We start from the raw sequence: 15,462 nt of genomic DNA, 5'->3' as shown, positions 1-15,462 counted from the left end.
ATTTGGCAAATGTCTTAGGGTGCAAAAGAGGTTCCTTCCCTTCCGTTACCTTCGGATGTCTCTTTGTATAGAAAACTGGCAAAGCACTTATGGGACAAGGTAATCGAAAGAATCAAGAGGAAGCTATCTAGTTGGAAGCGTCGATACCTCTCCTTGGGTGGCCGGCTGACTCTTATCAAAACGACATTTTCCAATATGACGGTCTATTTTATGTCTCTCTTCGAATGCCTAAAATCTATCATAAATAGGTTGAAAAGTAATTTCTTACGGAAAGGGATCGAGGAAAGAGGAAAGTTTCATTTGCTTAAATGGAAGAAGCAAGCAAACCAATTAGCAAGGGAAGAGTAGGTCTAAAATGTTTAGATACGATGATCGTCGCTCTCCTTGGAAGTGGCATTGGAGATCTAACTCTGAGGTGGACAAACTATGGAGGGACTCCTTGTTTCCAAATATCTCCGATATTATCTTTATATCCAGCTCAACGATATCGATAACACTGGTAGCGATACCAATAACGCTAGTAGTTGAAAAATTCCAGGTATTAGCAATGTTTCACTAAGTATCGCCAACGTATCAATATTGCTAATGTAATTGCCAATATTTTCAACTATGTAAATTCTAGGTGTCGCTTGTATTACCAATGCATCAATATCGCCAATGTATCACCAATATTTTCAACTATGTAAATTCTAGGCAATGCTTGTATCATAAGTGTATTGACAATATTTCAATAATATCGCCAACGAATTGATATCATTAAATTTTTTTATTAGAAAAAAAATTATTTCAATTTTTTTCATGGGCAAATGGTTTTATGTAGTGTTCAATTTGTCATTGATAATATTAATAATATCTCGATATTATCGATATCATAACATGCGCGATATTGAGACCACAATCTTCCGTTTCCTTTTCAATTGTTGATGATTTCTAGGTGAAATATCACGTGTTGTTGATGTTTTGCAATATCGATGGATATTTGGATGGAAGGTTGGATTGTTAAATAGGCCGGATGGGATGGTTGGACTGATTTCTTACAACAACACATGCTTTTAAGGACCCATTAAATGGAAACTTGCCATGTATGCATTCTTTTTTACAATTTTTTATTTCTAAATATGCAAATATGTACATTTTAACATCTCCTGAAGTTTTGCTAAAAATTCCACTGTTTTTCATATGTTTCCCGGTTATCAGCGATATTATTGGTGATCTCGTGTTTCTGTATCCCTGGCCAGCAAAACTTGTAGCGATACCAATACTTCGAACACTGATTAGAACATAAAGAACTCTTCTCCACATCACGCCTCCAATGTTTGAAAGCCATCAAGTCTATTAAATCCTTGTTTCGCAAAGGAATTTCCTTTTCTCTTGGAAAGGGGAATCATATTCTCTTCTAGGTAGATATCTACTGTGGTGATAGGCCCTTGCAGGACCTCTACCCAAGATTGGCTAGTCTTGCTCCAGATCAGTGCATAGCCATCGATTGTTGTTTTCCTTTAGTTAGCGGGAATGTTGTTTGGCCCCCTCCATGCCGGCATAATCTATCGGACGACAAATTTAATGGGCTCCTTAGTTTGCTCGCCCTCCTAAAGCTTTTCGCACCCTCATCTCAGGAAGAAAACTCAATGGTTTGGAGAGTTCATAGCTCCGGTTCTTTCCCAATGCATTCGTTCTACGGCTTGATCACTAAGCCATCATTACTACCTAACCCCCCCCCCCCCCCCCCCCGCCGGGGCAAGAATTGCAGGTTTTGATGTGAATGAGAGACATAGAATCGATCAATCAACTTTTCATTCATTGTCATTTCGCTCAAAAAGTTTGGGAGCATTTTCTCAATATATTTCATATATCCTGGGTAATGCCCAAGTTGGTTAATCATCTTATCTGGGCTTGGCATGGAGGTGCAGTGGGTAAAGCCAGTCGATATTTTCATAACAAGGAACTCTCTATTGTTGAGGTCACTTACTTGGTCAAAATTAATGTTTCAAGTTAGGTTGTCTATGTCAAATCAATTTTGTTAGTTGATATTTCCAAGTGGTTTTTTTCTTAGTTTCCTTGTATTTTTCCCGCCTTTTGGCAACGATCTAAAAAAAAAAAAAAACCAATTGCTTCTATAAAAAAAGATAAGAAAACCACAATTTAGTACATTGCTAAGTGGTTATACCAAGCCAATGTTGCTTTCAACACTGTTAAATTGAAAAGATTCAATGTTATAGTGGAAGCAATAGGACAATTTGGACTTGGGCTCAAGCCTCCTTCGTATCACGAAGTGAGGGAAACATACCTCTAAACTAGAGTTCATTTTACTAGAAGCTTTATTGTCGAATATAATGCATGGAAAAGTCTCTTGCTCATTAGATGAGCTAGAGGAGACAGTGTAGTATGTGTGAGTGATCCAATGTTCATGCCATGGTAATGTTACCTTTCGAAAAAATAAAAATAAAAGCATGGAAAATATATGATTGTACTCTTATTACCGACAAATGGACCGATAAATCCGGTCGAACACTGATATACTTTCTATTGAATTGTCCAACTGGGACAATCTGTTTCAAGCCCATGGATACATCGGCCCATTCCCGCATAGCCGACTATTTGTTCAAATTGTGAGATGGTGTAATTGAGGAAGTAGGAGAGGAATATATTGTCCAAGTTATCAACGCAGCCTCATATATAACCATTGGTTGCCTTTTTATGGAGAAGATACATCATTTATTTTGAACCACGTGCATGACACATTGTATAGATCAAATGTTAGAAAATATAAGTAAGTTGTACATTAAAGTTATTGCTAAGGCTAGAAGAATCACGATCTTTATGTACAAACATTACACTTCTTCTCCATCAAATGAGAAAACGCATTAGGTGTAACTTGCTTCATCCAACTATCACCCGATTCGCAACAGCCTTATTATCACTACAAATGTTGTATTCAAAGAAAGTCGAGCCCAGAAACTTTATAATATCATCCGATTGGAATAATGGGCCTCGATCAAAGAAGGCCAAAGGGAAGTTATTCTAACAAACCATCCTTTCGTAATCTTTTTGGATACAAGAGCTAAAGGCACTAAAGTCATTGGAACCCTTCGTAAGTGTATTGCGATTAGTGGGCAGAGATGAGAAGCCACCAATGGGGCACATCCATGATGCGATGGAGAGGGCTAGAAACAAAAACATGGATCACTTCAACTATAGAGAGCATGATTACATACCCATCTTACATATTATAAATAAGAGATGGGGCAGCCAAATGTCATACCTATCATATTCAACTGCCTACATCCTTAATTTGACCATGTTCTTTGCTTTCGCTGATCAGACAGAGGCAAAAGCGAGGCATACGGTTAGCTTTCTTGATGTCTTTAAGAGAATTGTTCCCGATAAAGAAGAAGAGGATAGGATTGCTGCTCTACTAGACTTCTACACGAAGAGCACGGGGATTTTCTCAAGAGAAATAGTCATTAGGTAATTAGACTATGAAATTGCCAAGTATGAACATCTTAGTGATTTGCTCTAAGTAACTTAGAAATAGTTTCTTACAATGTAAAAAGTCTAACCTACTTAGTCTTAAATTGCTATTTGCAACTGATTGGTGGGTTGTCTATGGAGTAAACCCGAACAAGAAGGATTCAACACTCAAGAAGCCTCCCATAAAGATTATTCACCTTACATGTTCTGCTAGTAGATGTGAGTGGAATTGGAGTACGTTCAAGTCGGTAAGTTTAGCAATTCACTCCTAAATGTTAATTTTAGTCTTAAATCTTAAAAGTTAAAAGTAAATGTCTATTGCTAATACACTTTCTTAATGCAAATTCGCACCCAGGAAAAAAAAAAAAAAAAAAAGAATTGCCTTCAACAAAAGAAGCTCAATGACTCAGTCTTTGTCCAATACAATCAAAAGCTATGAGAACGATTCTATGCTAGGCGAGAAAAGCTCGGTTTCTATGATCTTGTCTGCCTAGTTGATTTGGAGGTAGATAATGAGTGGCTTGTAGAGACAAAGGAGCCGGTCCTTTGCAAGCGAGGACCTAACATGGGCCCAAGTCAAAGTTATCACATTTGGATCAACAACTTGAGAAAGTTTTTCTTCCACTCGAAGGTGGAAAAGAGGGACGAACAATCACAGTCAAGGCCAAGCAATGGACAAGATTAAGGAGATGGAAGATGAAGATAATCAAGATCAACTATTGGATGTAGATGAAATACCAGTGCGTACCGATGATGAAGAAACAGAAGAATATGAAGTATATGTTGAAGAAGGAGACACCATTGAAGACGACGATAATGATGACAATGGTGGTGATCGGATGCCATAACGGCAACTAGATCAATGTGTTTAGTGTGTTTATTTTTTATATTTTCAATTTATGAGTCAATAAGTTAAAACTTGTAACTTTGTAAGTTATGCTTCTTTTTTTTTGCAAATTATAAATTGTATTTGTAAATAAAGTTGTAACTTAAAACTTGTAAGTTGTTCAAGTTATCAAGTTATCATTTATCAATAAAATTTTGATGTTCAAAATTTTTAATCATTAATTCTCTCTTAATGTAACTTGTTGATTGTTTTGTTAAACTAATAAAAGTAATTAAATAAAAAACTTAATTTATGGATGGTCTAATAGTCTCAAACACTCAAATTACAATCAAATAGGTAAAAGAACCCAATCCGATCACTTGTAGTAATTAGGCATAGTTTTTCCTAATTTTTTAGATTTTTTCCAAATCTTTTTATTTTTCCTCATTTTTAATTTTTTTTTTCAAAGAAAAAAAAAATAAAGCAAAGCAATATGCGATCGCATATGAGAACAGCATATGCTGGTCGCACACAATCGCAAATGCGATTTAACAACATTAGAAAAGAAAGAGTGAGAACATGAAGTGCCTCATGGGTTATAACTTGCAAGGAGTTTGTGGGAGTTATGCAGGAACCCACCTCCAGCTGGTGCGATAAATCTAAACATTGATAGAAGTTTGAGCGGTCAGCCAAGACTAGCTAGGGTTGAGAGCATTGCTAGTGGTGGTAATGAGGACATATATGATCTATCTTCTCTAGTACGATTGTGATCATAGACTCCAATTAGGTGGAAACTAGAGTGCTAGAAACCAGGGTGAGAGACATAATTTATCTAGCCCTTGGGTCAAATGTAGTCTCAAGGGGGATTTTACCTAGTGCCTGAAGTTGGATGTCCTCTCAAATGTTTGTTTGGAGTTGGCTAATTGGTTCGCGGAGGTTAAGGAAATTCACTAATCACTCAAGGCTGTTTCTTGCGAAAGTGCCTGGAGAAGGTAACTGGTTGATAGAATTTCCATATTGTGTGGAAGTAGTGTCCCTCTCTTGTGCTTTCTTTCTTTTTGTTTTTTTTATTAAAAAAAAAAAAAAAAAAAAAAAACTGAAGAGAAGCCTCTTAGACTAAGGGGTAGTCTCTCACTAGAGAGACCCCAATTTTTTAGGGGAGCAACGAGATCAAGCGAAATGGCCTAGCCCATCCCTCTGCTGTTTTTTTTTTTTTTTTTTAAGGACCCTCTGCTGTTCTTTTTATTATTCCTTTCAACAAATTTAGTGTTACTGCTTGTCCTTTCTTCAGAGTAAATAAGTAAACTCTTTCTTAGCCAAAATGCATAAAATATCAGTAAACAAAATTCTTCAATGACGAGAAAAATTGCATGTAATGAGCATTCAGTTCATCGAGGGAATGCAGGCCATCGCTTTGACCACTTTGGACGAGAATGAGATGATTACATTTCAGACCCATAATTACAAATTCAAATTATGGCACCCTTGTAGTGCATTTTGAGGGATGCCCCAACGCAATGCAGAAGGTTGGGGCCCTCATTCCACCTCATTTTCATCCGCAATGCAGATAAGTTCCATCTAAAAGGCCTTAGTACAGAAAACCCCATCAATTTTTCAGCAACCAAAGTAGAAGAAAATCTAATCAATATTCCCTAAATCGCAAAACCCATCAAATTTCTCAGCAAACAAAACATGAAAAAATCAAAGAGAGAGAGATAGAGAGATGACCTGTATTGCGATGACGTCGGGATCGAGGGTCTCAACGAATTTGGAGAAGTCGGGCCAGTTGTTCTTTACGCGGAGGAGAAAGCTGTTGGCGTTCCATGTCAAGAACTTCAACGGCTCTTTCCTCTCTTCCTCTCCCTTCTTACCTTCTTCTGATGCTGATGCTGGAGAAGGAGAAAGGGACGGCTTCTTGAAGGAACCATCCTTCTCCATCGTTTGGAAAAAGCGCTTCATTATGGTGGAAAAGTAACACTATGTTCCCTTCCGCTTCCCGGCACCGCTGGCGATATGCATACGGGTGGGTATATGCATCCGGACTGGGATTCGGTAATGAACGCTCTGCTAGTCTACCAAGGTCGGTACTGGTCGGTGATTGTTGGTAGGATGTGCACCCCACCGTGATGCATGTATTTTATCTACGCCGTCTATCCATTTTTCCGGATCATTTTTCGGCGTTAACAAAAACAAAATAAGGCATATCCACGTCTCACGTAAACCACACCACAAGAAATAGGGGTGATTAAACGCTTACTCTCGATACTTCATAGGGCCACCGTAACGTTTATGATTTGCCATCCAACCGCTTAGCTCTCACAGACTTGGATGAAGGTGGAACGTAAATATTAGCTTGATCAAAAACTTTTGTTGCGAGAAGTTTTTTTTTTTTTTTTAATGATGGGCGTTCAATCACCATTATTTCTTATGATGTGGTCCACCTGATATTTGAATCTACTTTTTTTAAATGCCCTAAAGTTTTCTGCAAGGGTTACTACCGATTCCGAGTCCTTTGCATCTACAGTGGACGTGTCAACAATGCAATTACAATTGGAAAGATCGCCAGGCCCGCTGAAAATTGAGGCATGTCCAAATAATATTGATGAGACTAACCTACTCCTGAATGGATTTTTTTGCCATAGGGTTTGGTAAATCGGTCGCCATCCGCTGATAACATGATGTTTTTCTGTTTGTGATATCTGTAGAGCTGAACACGAACCGAGTTAGCTCAGTTAACTCACTCGACTTGATTCGAAAAAGCTTGATTCAACTCAGTTCGAAACCGAGTTCCAGCCAAGTCGAGCTGATTTTTGGAGCTAGAACAAATTTCGAGCCGAGCTCGAGCTTGACTGAGCTCAAATCGACTCGGATCGAACCTCAACTCGAATTGAACTGGTTCAGTGACTCGGTTAGTTCGATATTGATGTTGCTCACCAAGTGTTTGATGAAATGACTCGACGAAGTATTGTTTCGGGTGAATACATTCTCCATGGGATCCTCCTGTGGCGAGGAAGGTATGAATATGAAACAAATCACTAACAAAAAAACAAACATTACATGATAAAACTACCCTTAGATCTTGATTTTGATGCTGCCTACTGAGTGTTTGATGAAATACCTGTAAAATGTTGCTATTGTTTTACAAACTCTGAGAAATTGAAGGTGCACTTCATGCGTTTGAGAAAATGCCGCATAGGCTTGTACTCGGCTCAAACTGGCCCGTGCTGACCGAATCGAGCTGAGCTAGCCAATCTAGCTCGAGGACCGAGCCAAGCCGAGTTCGAGCCAAGGTCAACTAATGGCCGAGCCGAGTTGAGTTGTGCCAAGCTCAACTCGGTTCTACTAATGTACAACTCTAGATCTTTGTCCTATATCAAGGGTTTTAAGAGGGATATGTGCCCAGCTGTCAGGGGCTCCACATTTAAGATGATCCGAATGGTTCATTTAGAAGTTATCATCTTATGTTCATGTTGCATCGGTGATCCTGGCTTTTGACTCATTGGGTTTGAATATATATTTTTCAATGCCCCAAAATCTTCTCTACATACAATCATCCGCCCAATGTTTCTTACCATGGCTTATGTAGCATACAGTCCACAACATCAACAATTTAGATCATCACTGAGATGCAGTCCAGAGGTCGAAACGGACGTTGTATCATGGTTGTGATACAGTGGGCACGAATCTATCAAATTCTAGTGTTAAGTTAGCCAACGACTTTATAAGTCCATCCCTTCTGTCAACAATTCCTGTTAGGGCCAATTAAAATGGGTTGTGTGTAATATAGATGGATTTGCATGATGTAGATCGTGGGGATATATGAAGAGGGTTCTACGATAATATAGTTGTAGTGCATCGAGCAACGCCACATCATCCACTAAGCAGTTAAGTGAAGAGTGATCGTGTGGAAGTAGTTAAGGATAGATGGCAAGTTTAGAAGCAAAAAGGGTTAAGTCGTGCTAAACAGCTATAGCAATGTAAGAGTGTGAGAAGCATTTAGATAGTCGGATTAAGGTTATAAATGGCAAAGGATTTCAGCAAAGCAAATGGTCTCATACTAACCCAATCAAACTAAATCTACCTTTCAATTATCCTTTCAATTATCTATAATTTACATTCCATAGTATAATGCATTTATTTCTGCTAGTTAGTTACACTCCATAGTCTAATCCTTTATTTTCACCTATTGTTTGCATTCCTTAGAGTAATCTGTAGCGTTAATCAAGTAATTGTTAACTTTAGCTATAATTTGGATCTACACTCATATGTTGGATTTAGTCCGAGCATCAATCAGAGTTTTCCATCCAGGAAGGTGGTTTGCAGCCGTTCTTTGCGACCAACTGCAAGAATTCCTTTCTTGTTCCTTTGTCTATATTAAAAAAAGTCCTTTCATATCGAAGGCAAATGTATAACCCACCATTACAGGATGAACCATACCCTTTGACTGATCATTTTAACTCATTGTGCAAGTGGCTGAATAGGCGCTGATCTTATTCGACCTCAATCACATACTTTATATCTGCCTTTCTTGGTGCTTGGGGTCATAGTTGTACGGTTTGAATTGAGCTACACATTTAATTTTGGCATGCTCGCAATTTTCATATGACAGAAATTGTAAATCGAACCACAACATGTTTTTAGGACCCCCGGTGGGACCTTGTCTCTAACTTAGCAGCGAGGCATTGCAGATTGAAAATATGAACAGAATGAGTAATCGAATTGCCAGGGTTGAACCCTCCACACTGACCGCACTACCTCCGACTGAGGATGTATCAGTCCAAACAACCCCCGAAACATTAAATTTGAATAGTAGTCTGACACTCAGTACCAAAAATCAGGAAGGGGAGTCAACCTCTCGGACTGCCTCTCCTGAAGAGATAACGGTCGCACTCTGAGATGTACAACTGAGTATTCAGCACGTTTAAGAATATGGGAGAGCTTAGACGGAGTTATCGCATACCTAGGCCGAACAGTTCCATATTCAAACTGAGAACATTAACAGATATATGGCTAGCTAGACTGAGGCCATGCATTAATTGATGGTCATGATCACCGAAAGAACACTTGTGGCAACGCAATATAATGCTGTAACGCCCGAAATTTTTGCCAACCTAGAGTTAGACATCCTTAGGCAATGGGTCGATCATAACACCTTATTAACTTCTCAGAACTCAATCCTAAAGTATAAAAATCCTTTTTAACCTATTTCCTTCAAAATCTCACCTTTTACCACCATATTCTCCAAAGTTTTCTAAGTACTTTCATATTAGACAAAAATCCTAAAGTTTAAATGATAAAGAACAATAATGAAATTAAAATTTACTATGAATAGTGAATATATAAATAAATTAGGTTTTTGACCATTAAAAATTTAGAATATTATGAAATAAATAGGTTATCTGGATAGAGCAGCTTCTCCTACCCCAAAATCATATACTGTATGTCGAATAACTCATTCCAGTTTACAAGATATGCTCATTTCAAAAATCACATGGCAAAATCACCACCAAACAGGACAGCGAGTGGCGATGCAATTGCCGCAACGGCGAGGCCTCGCCGTCCAGCGGGCCGGGCAGCCCATTTTTTACAGTTTTTCAGCCCGACTTCAAAAAGTCATATCTCCCTCAATATAACTCCAATTTAGGTGATTCAAAATCCAAATTGAAGCTTGATAAGTCTAGTTTCATATAAAAATAAGTGAAAAATTTTAAAAATTTTAATATAGTTAAATATAGGTTGTTGTGACAACTGTCGGAATTCATTAGTTTGGACATCTGCTGCTTCTAGAATTTTTATAATTTTTCTACAACACGAAATCTCATGAAATTTAGTAGAGATAAAGTAGACTTGATGATGAACTACTAAAAAAATAATTAAAATAATATACTAACTAAAAGTGCAGAAAGGGGTGTAGAACTGCCCTAGGACCATATTCTGTCGTAATTAGGGCATAATTTAGTTCAGTACTAAATTGAATAATTAGTAGAATTAACTTGAACCACTTTCTATACAAACTAGAAGACCCAAAACTATTAAAGTCACTAACCCAACATTACTTAAAAACCTGGAGGTAATCTCAAAATCCAGTTGCTCACGAGAGCACATTGGAACTCCCTATTGGACCTGGACCGCGCGTCGAAAGTCTGATGACTACGAAACTATACGGTTATGACAGCCTTATTGGGCTTGACAACCATCTCGAAAATCAAGTCCAAATAGTATCTCGAAACGCATAACTTGAGCCCGAAGCAAAGTGTGTGATAAACGTGAATATCTTTAGAAAATGAACTTAAACTTAAGTGATTTGAGTCGTTCGCTTGCAAACCAAATTTAAGGTTTCAGACCGTCAGATTCTGACCTAACTATACCCTTGGATCAAGAAAAATTTCTAACACAAGTCAGTGTACTTGTGGCCCTGATTGAGCGACGATAGCCGTAGAATTAAAACTCTTCCCGCACGGTCGATCCGTTAATCCGATCGGACCGAAATCTTAACCTAACCTAGATCCAATGTCAGGGAACTTGCCCCTGACCGTGTGTAGGTAAAGGACCTCTAGATGAGCTCTGTTGGCCAAAAATAAATGCCTTTTGGCTATAACTTAAGTATACCATGGCCCTAGGGCCATTACCATTAGTTTTGGGCCTATATAAGGGCAAAAACTGTAACGTCTCGAAAAAATCCGTACAAGGACCCGAGTACCACTTCAGGCAGAAATCTCACAGGACCAAATCCTTTAAAAATTAGGCAGAAATTAACTAGTGCTAAACTAGTTTATCTGTGAAATTAGCACTAATCACTTTAAATATGATCTGCAAGACCTGAAACGTGCAGAGTCATTGATACTACATTACTTTGAAACCTAGAATCCATCCCTAATCCCATTTGCTCTCGGGAGCACACTGAAACTCCATATCAGACCTGGACCACACGTCAAAAGTCTAATTACCCCGAAACCATACGGCTATGACCGCACTACTAGACTTGACAATCTCCTCGGAAATCAAGTCTTAACTGTGTCTAGAAATACACAACTTAAGCCCGGAGTAAAGTGTGTGAGAAACGTAAATATATTTAAAAGTAAATTCTGAATTTAAGTAAACTAAGTCGTGTTGCTTGCGGGCCAAATACAAGGATTCAGACCGTTAGAATCTGACCCAAATACACCCTTGGATCAGGAGAAATTTCTCATACATGGTAATGTACTTGTGGCCCTAATTGAGTGATGATGACCGTTGAACTGAATTTGGTCCGCCACGGTCGATCTGTAAACCTAATCGGAGCGAAAACTAAGTATGACCTTAATCCATGGTCAGGAAGCTTAAGTCCGACCGCACATGGAAAAGGGGCCACCAGAAGTGCTCTGATGGGCTGAAACAGACGCCCTTTGGATATAACCTAAGTATACCTTGGCCCTCGGGCCATTTCCATCAGTCCAGGGCATATATAAGGACCTTAAACCCTTTCTCTCTTATCTCATACGAATTTGAGAAACCCTAGGGGAGAGAGGAGAGAAAAGAGAAGGGAACAGAGAGAAAGTGAGAGTGGGAGTTAGTTGTCGGGGTCTTTCCTTGACGCTCCACGTGTTTAACCACCATCCTTGTATCGCTATACGGGCGATTCTGAATCCGTACTTGGGTAAGGAATCCTAACCCTAACCTGTTTTAGGGTTTCCAACTATTGTAATAGATGAAATAGCTAACCTATTCCCTAATATAGGTTGTTGTGGTGCCGTAGACACAGACTCGGTATACAAACTGAGTTCGATACACGTTTACGAGCAAAAGGTGTGGACTATAAACATTTAGGTTATGGTTTTCAAGGCTTTCAATGTCAGTTAATGATTTATGACTGACTTGATTGCTATCACTGCTTAAATACGATGTTTCCCGCGCTTTACACATATATATGAATTATGTTGAATATAGTGTATTTCATGTGTTTGTTGATATGATTGAATGAATATGGAATTTGGATCTGTACTTGCCATGATTATTAACCATGAATATATGCTCGTTGTGTATGTGGCAACTCCTTTGTAAAAGGGCTTACCAGGATATATGTTATAACTAGTCTAATACATGTCTGTTAAAGTGTGTAGTCTATGTGTTTGTTGAAATGTCTGAATGGACATGGAATTATGATTTGTGTCAATCATGTCTATGGAATGCAAATACATAAATTGTTATGTGCGTGACAACTCCTTGTTGTGAGGATTTGTCCACATATATGTTACAATCAACATATGTTGTGTATGTTGATATGTGTAGTATAAGTGTGTGACATAATGACTGTATGTGAAGTAGTTAGATGAATTGTACTTAATAAGGTCGTTGGGATAGGATTCCCAACTACCGTAGTTATATGCATAAATTCCTTCAAGTTGTTGTAATTAAAATAGCGTGGTTTGTGTAGAATATGTATATGTAGAATGGCATGTTATATGTGTTTCATTATGCATTCAAATGCTTTTCATGTTTGCATTGATTGTTAAATGCTGTATGATTGTCATGTGTACATATTTCTCATATCCAAATGTGTTTGGGACTATGGTATAGTCCAGGCAATCGGTAACAAGCTCTATTTTGGTGGTTAAGGTTGTTTCGCCACGCAGGACGTGTTTGACGAATCCGAGCCGTGCTTTAGTTGTCGACAGTGGTTAGGCCACACAGAGTGCTTACGCACTTCATGTCGATTAACTTGAGGTGCGCTCATACCAGTCGAGCTCGTCAAGTAACCCGATTGACCTGATGTATGTTTACCATGTATGGACGCTACTGTTTGAATCTAAGGTACTAAACTCACTGGTGGAAAACCCCTTTAACCTTGGTACCTCGATCCGCTAAGACTTATGAGCTGGGCATGGTGGTATGGGACACCGTGGTCGAGCTGTCGGCCTACGCTGGGGTGACGAGCCTCCCCGTAGTGACCAGTGAGCAACCCAAACTCGTGAGCCGAATATGATGCTATGAGACACTGTATTTGAGCTGTCGGCCTACCCTTGCGCAGCCTAGCTATGGTCCCCAGTCGGGTTAGTGACGAGCCTTCGAAAATAGACTGCCAGTTAGTAGGGTGTGGGTGGTAGTGACCTCGAGTGTATTCTGAGACTACGTTGAGGTGACGAGTCTTTCCATAGCAACCAGAGTACAAACTAGGCCTACACTGATCAGGTGACAAGCCCTTTGTAGTGACCTAGAACTGCAACATCATATGAGATTTGTTAGGACTGACGACCCTAGAATGGATCATTGTTTGGGAATTGATATAAGGGAGGTACCTTACCTTCACAATCCTGCTGTATGAAAAGGACTAATAAGAACTTGGTAATCACGCTCATGCACCGCACTGCATGTGCCATTTAGCGTTGAGTAAAGAGCACGAGGAAGTGACTGACATGCACCACCATTAGATGAAGATCACAAAGGGAGTGCAGGCGAGGGCATGCATCATTTATACATACCATTCTTGCATTAATTAGGGTACTTAGGGATGTTTGATTGTATTGTTTTATCATTACTGCTTGACTGAATTGAGAACATGTTAACCTTTGCTTTATCGTTCCACTGAGTTGATCACTCACTCCCACGTTACGGGACGACGTTTTAAACACCAACCAGACTCTGTCTTAGTTGTAGATGGAGACCCAAATGATGAGGCAGAGATGGACTTCGCAGACGATGAGGATGCTTTCTCATATATACAGTATTCAGGCAGGTTTATATAGACCGCTCTGATCGGTGGGGCTTCAGGGTCATACTTGTGGACTATAACATTTTTAAAAAAAAATTGTATTTTAAAATAGTACTTGTAATTATTAACCTGGCAACGTATACATACTTTGGGGACCTATACTGGTTTATGAAGTTATACAATTCATTTCAGTCTTTCGCTTGCGTACTACAATTGTCCCTGGATTATGTTTTGTTGTTTTGGCTTAATCTCATTCATGTTTTATGCACCAATATAGACAACATACAACCATCATTAAATATATTGCATAAGTAATGTGTTGGAACTCGGGAGTTGGGTTTCTACTCGACTCCCGATTTTCAGGGCGTTACAAGTTGGTATCAGAGCATGATTTGGATTAAACCGAACCTGGGTTATGGTCACACGACGTGCGCTGATGCATTTAGACCTAGGTTGGTGTGAAAAAAGTGTAGGAACAAGCTTAGGTTTCCCAGTTTCGCCAATTGGCGAAATTTACTGAAAACGATCGCTGAGATCGGGTCTGTACATATCTGTGATCGCTTGAGATAACCCCGGATCACCCTTAGACCGTCAATTGATGGGTTTAGACCACGATTTACCCCATCCCAGCCTTCAACAATCAATAAATGCGAATATACATCAGAAAATACGCGTAATGACCCGAAACGACTCAAAAGGGAGTCGGGGGTCAAATGGGACACCTCCAGGGGGACCTAGGATGGGACCCACACATTTTTAGGGTCCAGGGGTAGGAGGACCTTGTCCCACCGGTGGGCCATTGCCGGTTTGTCCAGAGGTCGGCAAGGGCCTCGCCGGTTCCACGAGGCCTGGCCGGGCGGGCCGGTTCGGGCCGACGCTTCTAAGGGGTTATATGGCCCACCGATGCATGTTGGGTCAATTTTAACCCCCCCCCCCCCCCCTAATACTCCCCCTCTTCACAACATACCCCTCTAAGCTCTCCTTTTTCTCTAAAATTTCTTGTTTCTCTCTCAAATCTCCCCTTCATCAACCCATTTCCTCATTTTCCTTTAATACACACACCCCTCCACCGTTTCCCATCAAAAACCTCTCCTAGCTCTCTCTTTTCCTTCGATTTGAGTGCACAAATCTCTCATTTGTGTCTCATATACCTCCATGTCCAACAACTCATCCCATTCCCACATATCATTCCACTCAATGGCTCTATTCGAGCTTGTGACGGCCTTTTTCTCGATTTCCACCATTCTGTTTATCATGGGAAAGAAAAGGGCTCCTGTGGATGAAGCTGGACTTAGTCGCCCTACTCGTTTAAGGAGGCCGAGAGGCGCCACCGCAAGTGCAAGAGTCGATCGAGAGATAAGGACCAAGCGGGAGCTTGATCCCAGGGCTCCCCTCGAAAGGGCCCTACTGGCGGATCTGTCTCATGGGAGATTTCATGGTCGTAGGGTCCTTTTTGAAGCTCATGTGGATGAGAGGC

The 15,462-nt window shown here is 39.8% G+C and overlaps 1 protein-coding gene across 4 annotated transcripts in view; it reads right to left on the bottom strand.

The window, feature by feature from the left end:
• The window catches only part of LOC131239914 (DNA-(apurinic or apyrimidinic site) endonuclease), a 150,375-nt gene extending 144,031 nt beyond the window's left edge, over nucleotides 1–6,344 (bottom strand). For 2 of the 4 annotated variants that reach the window (XR_009168483.1, XM_058237840.1), the window contains exon 1: nucleotides 6,026–6,344. Coding sequence is in view for 3 of the 4 variants with exons in the window: in XM_058237840.1 (XP_058093823.1) it covers nucleotides 6,026–6,256 (231 nt within the window). In the remaining variant the exon portion in view is untranslated. The remainder of the gene's footprint in view (nucleotides 1–6,025) is intronic. The other 2 variants (XM_058237843.1, XM_058237842.1) reach the window with 2 other exon arrangements.
• Between the last annotated feature and the right edge of the window lie 9,118 nt (nucleotides 6,345–15,462).

The sequence above is a fragment of the Magnolia sinica genome, chromosome 3 (genome assembly GCF_029962835.1).
Source record: "Magnolia sinica isolate HGM2019 chromosome 3, MsV1, whole genome shotgun sequence".
Taxonomy (NCBI): Eukaryota; Viridiplantae; Streptophyta; class Magnoliopsida; order Magnoliales; family Magnoliaceae; genus Magnolia; species Magnolia sinica.
The sequence above is the reverse complement of the archived record's forward strand: the minus strand, read 5'-3'. Positions and strand labels throughout refer to the sequence as shown.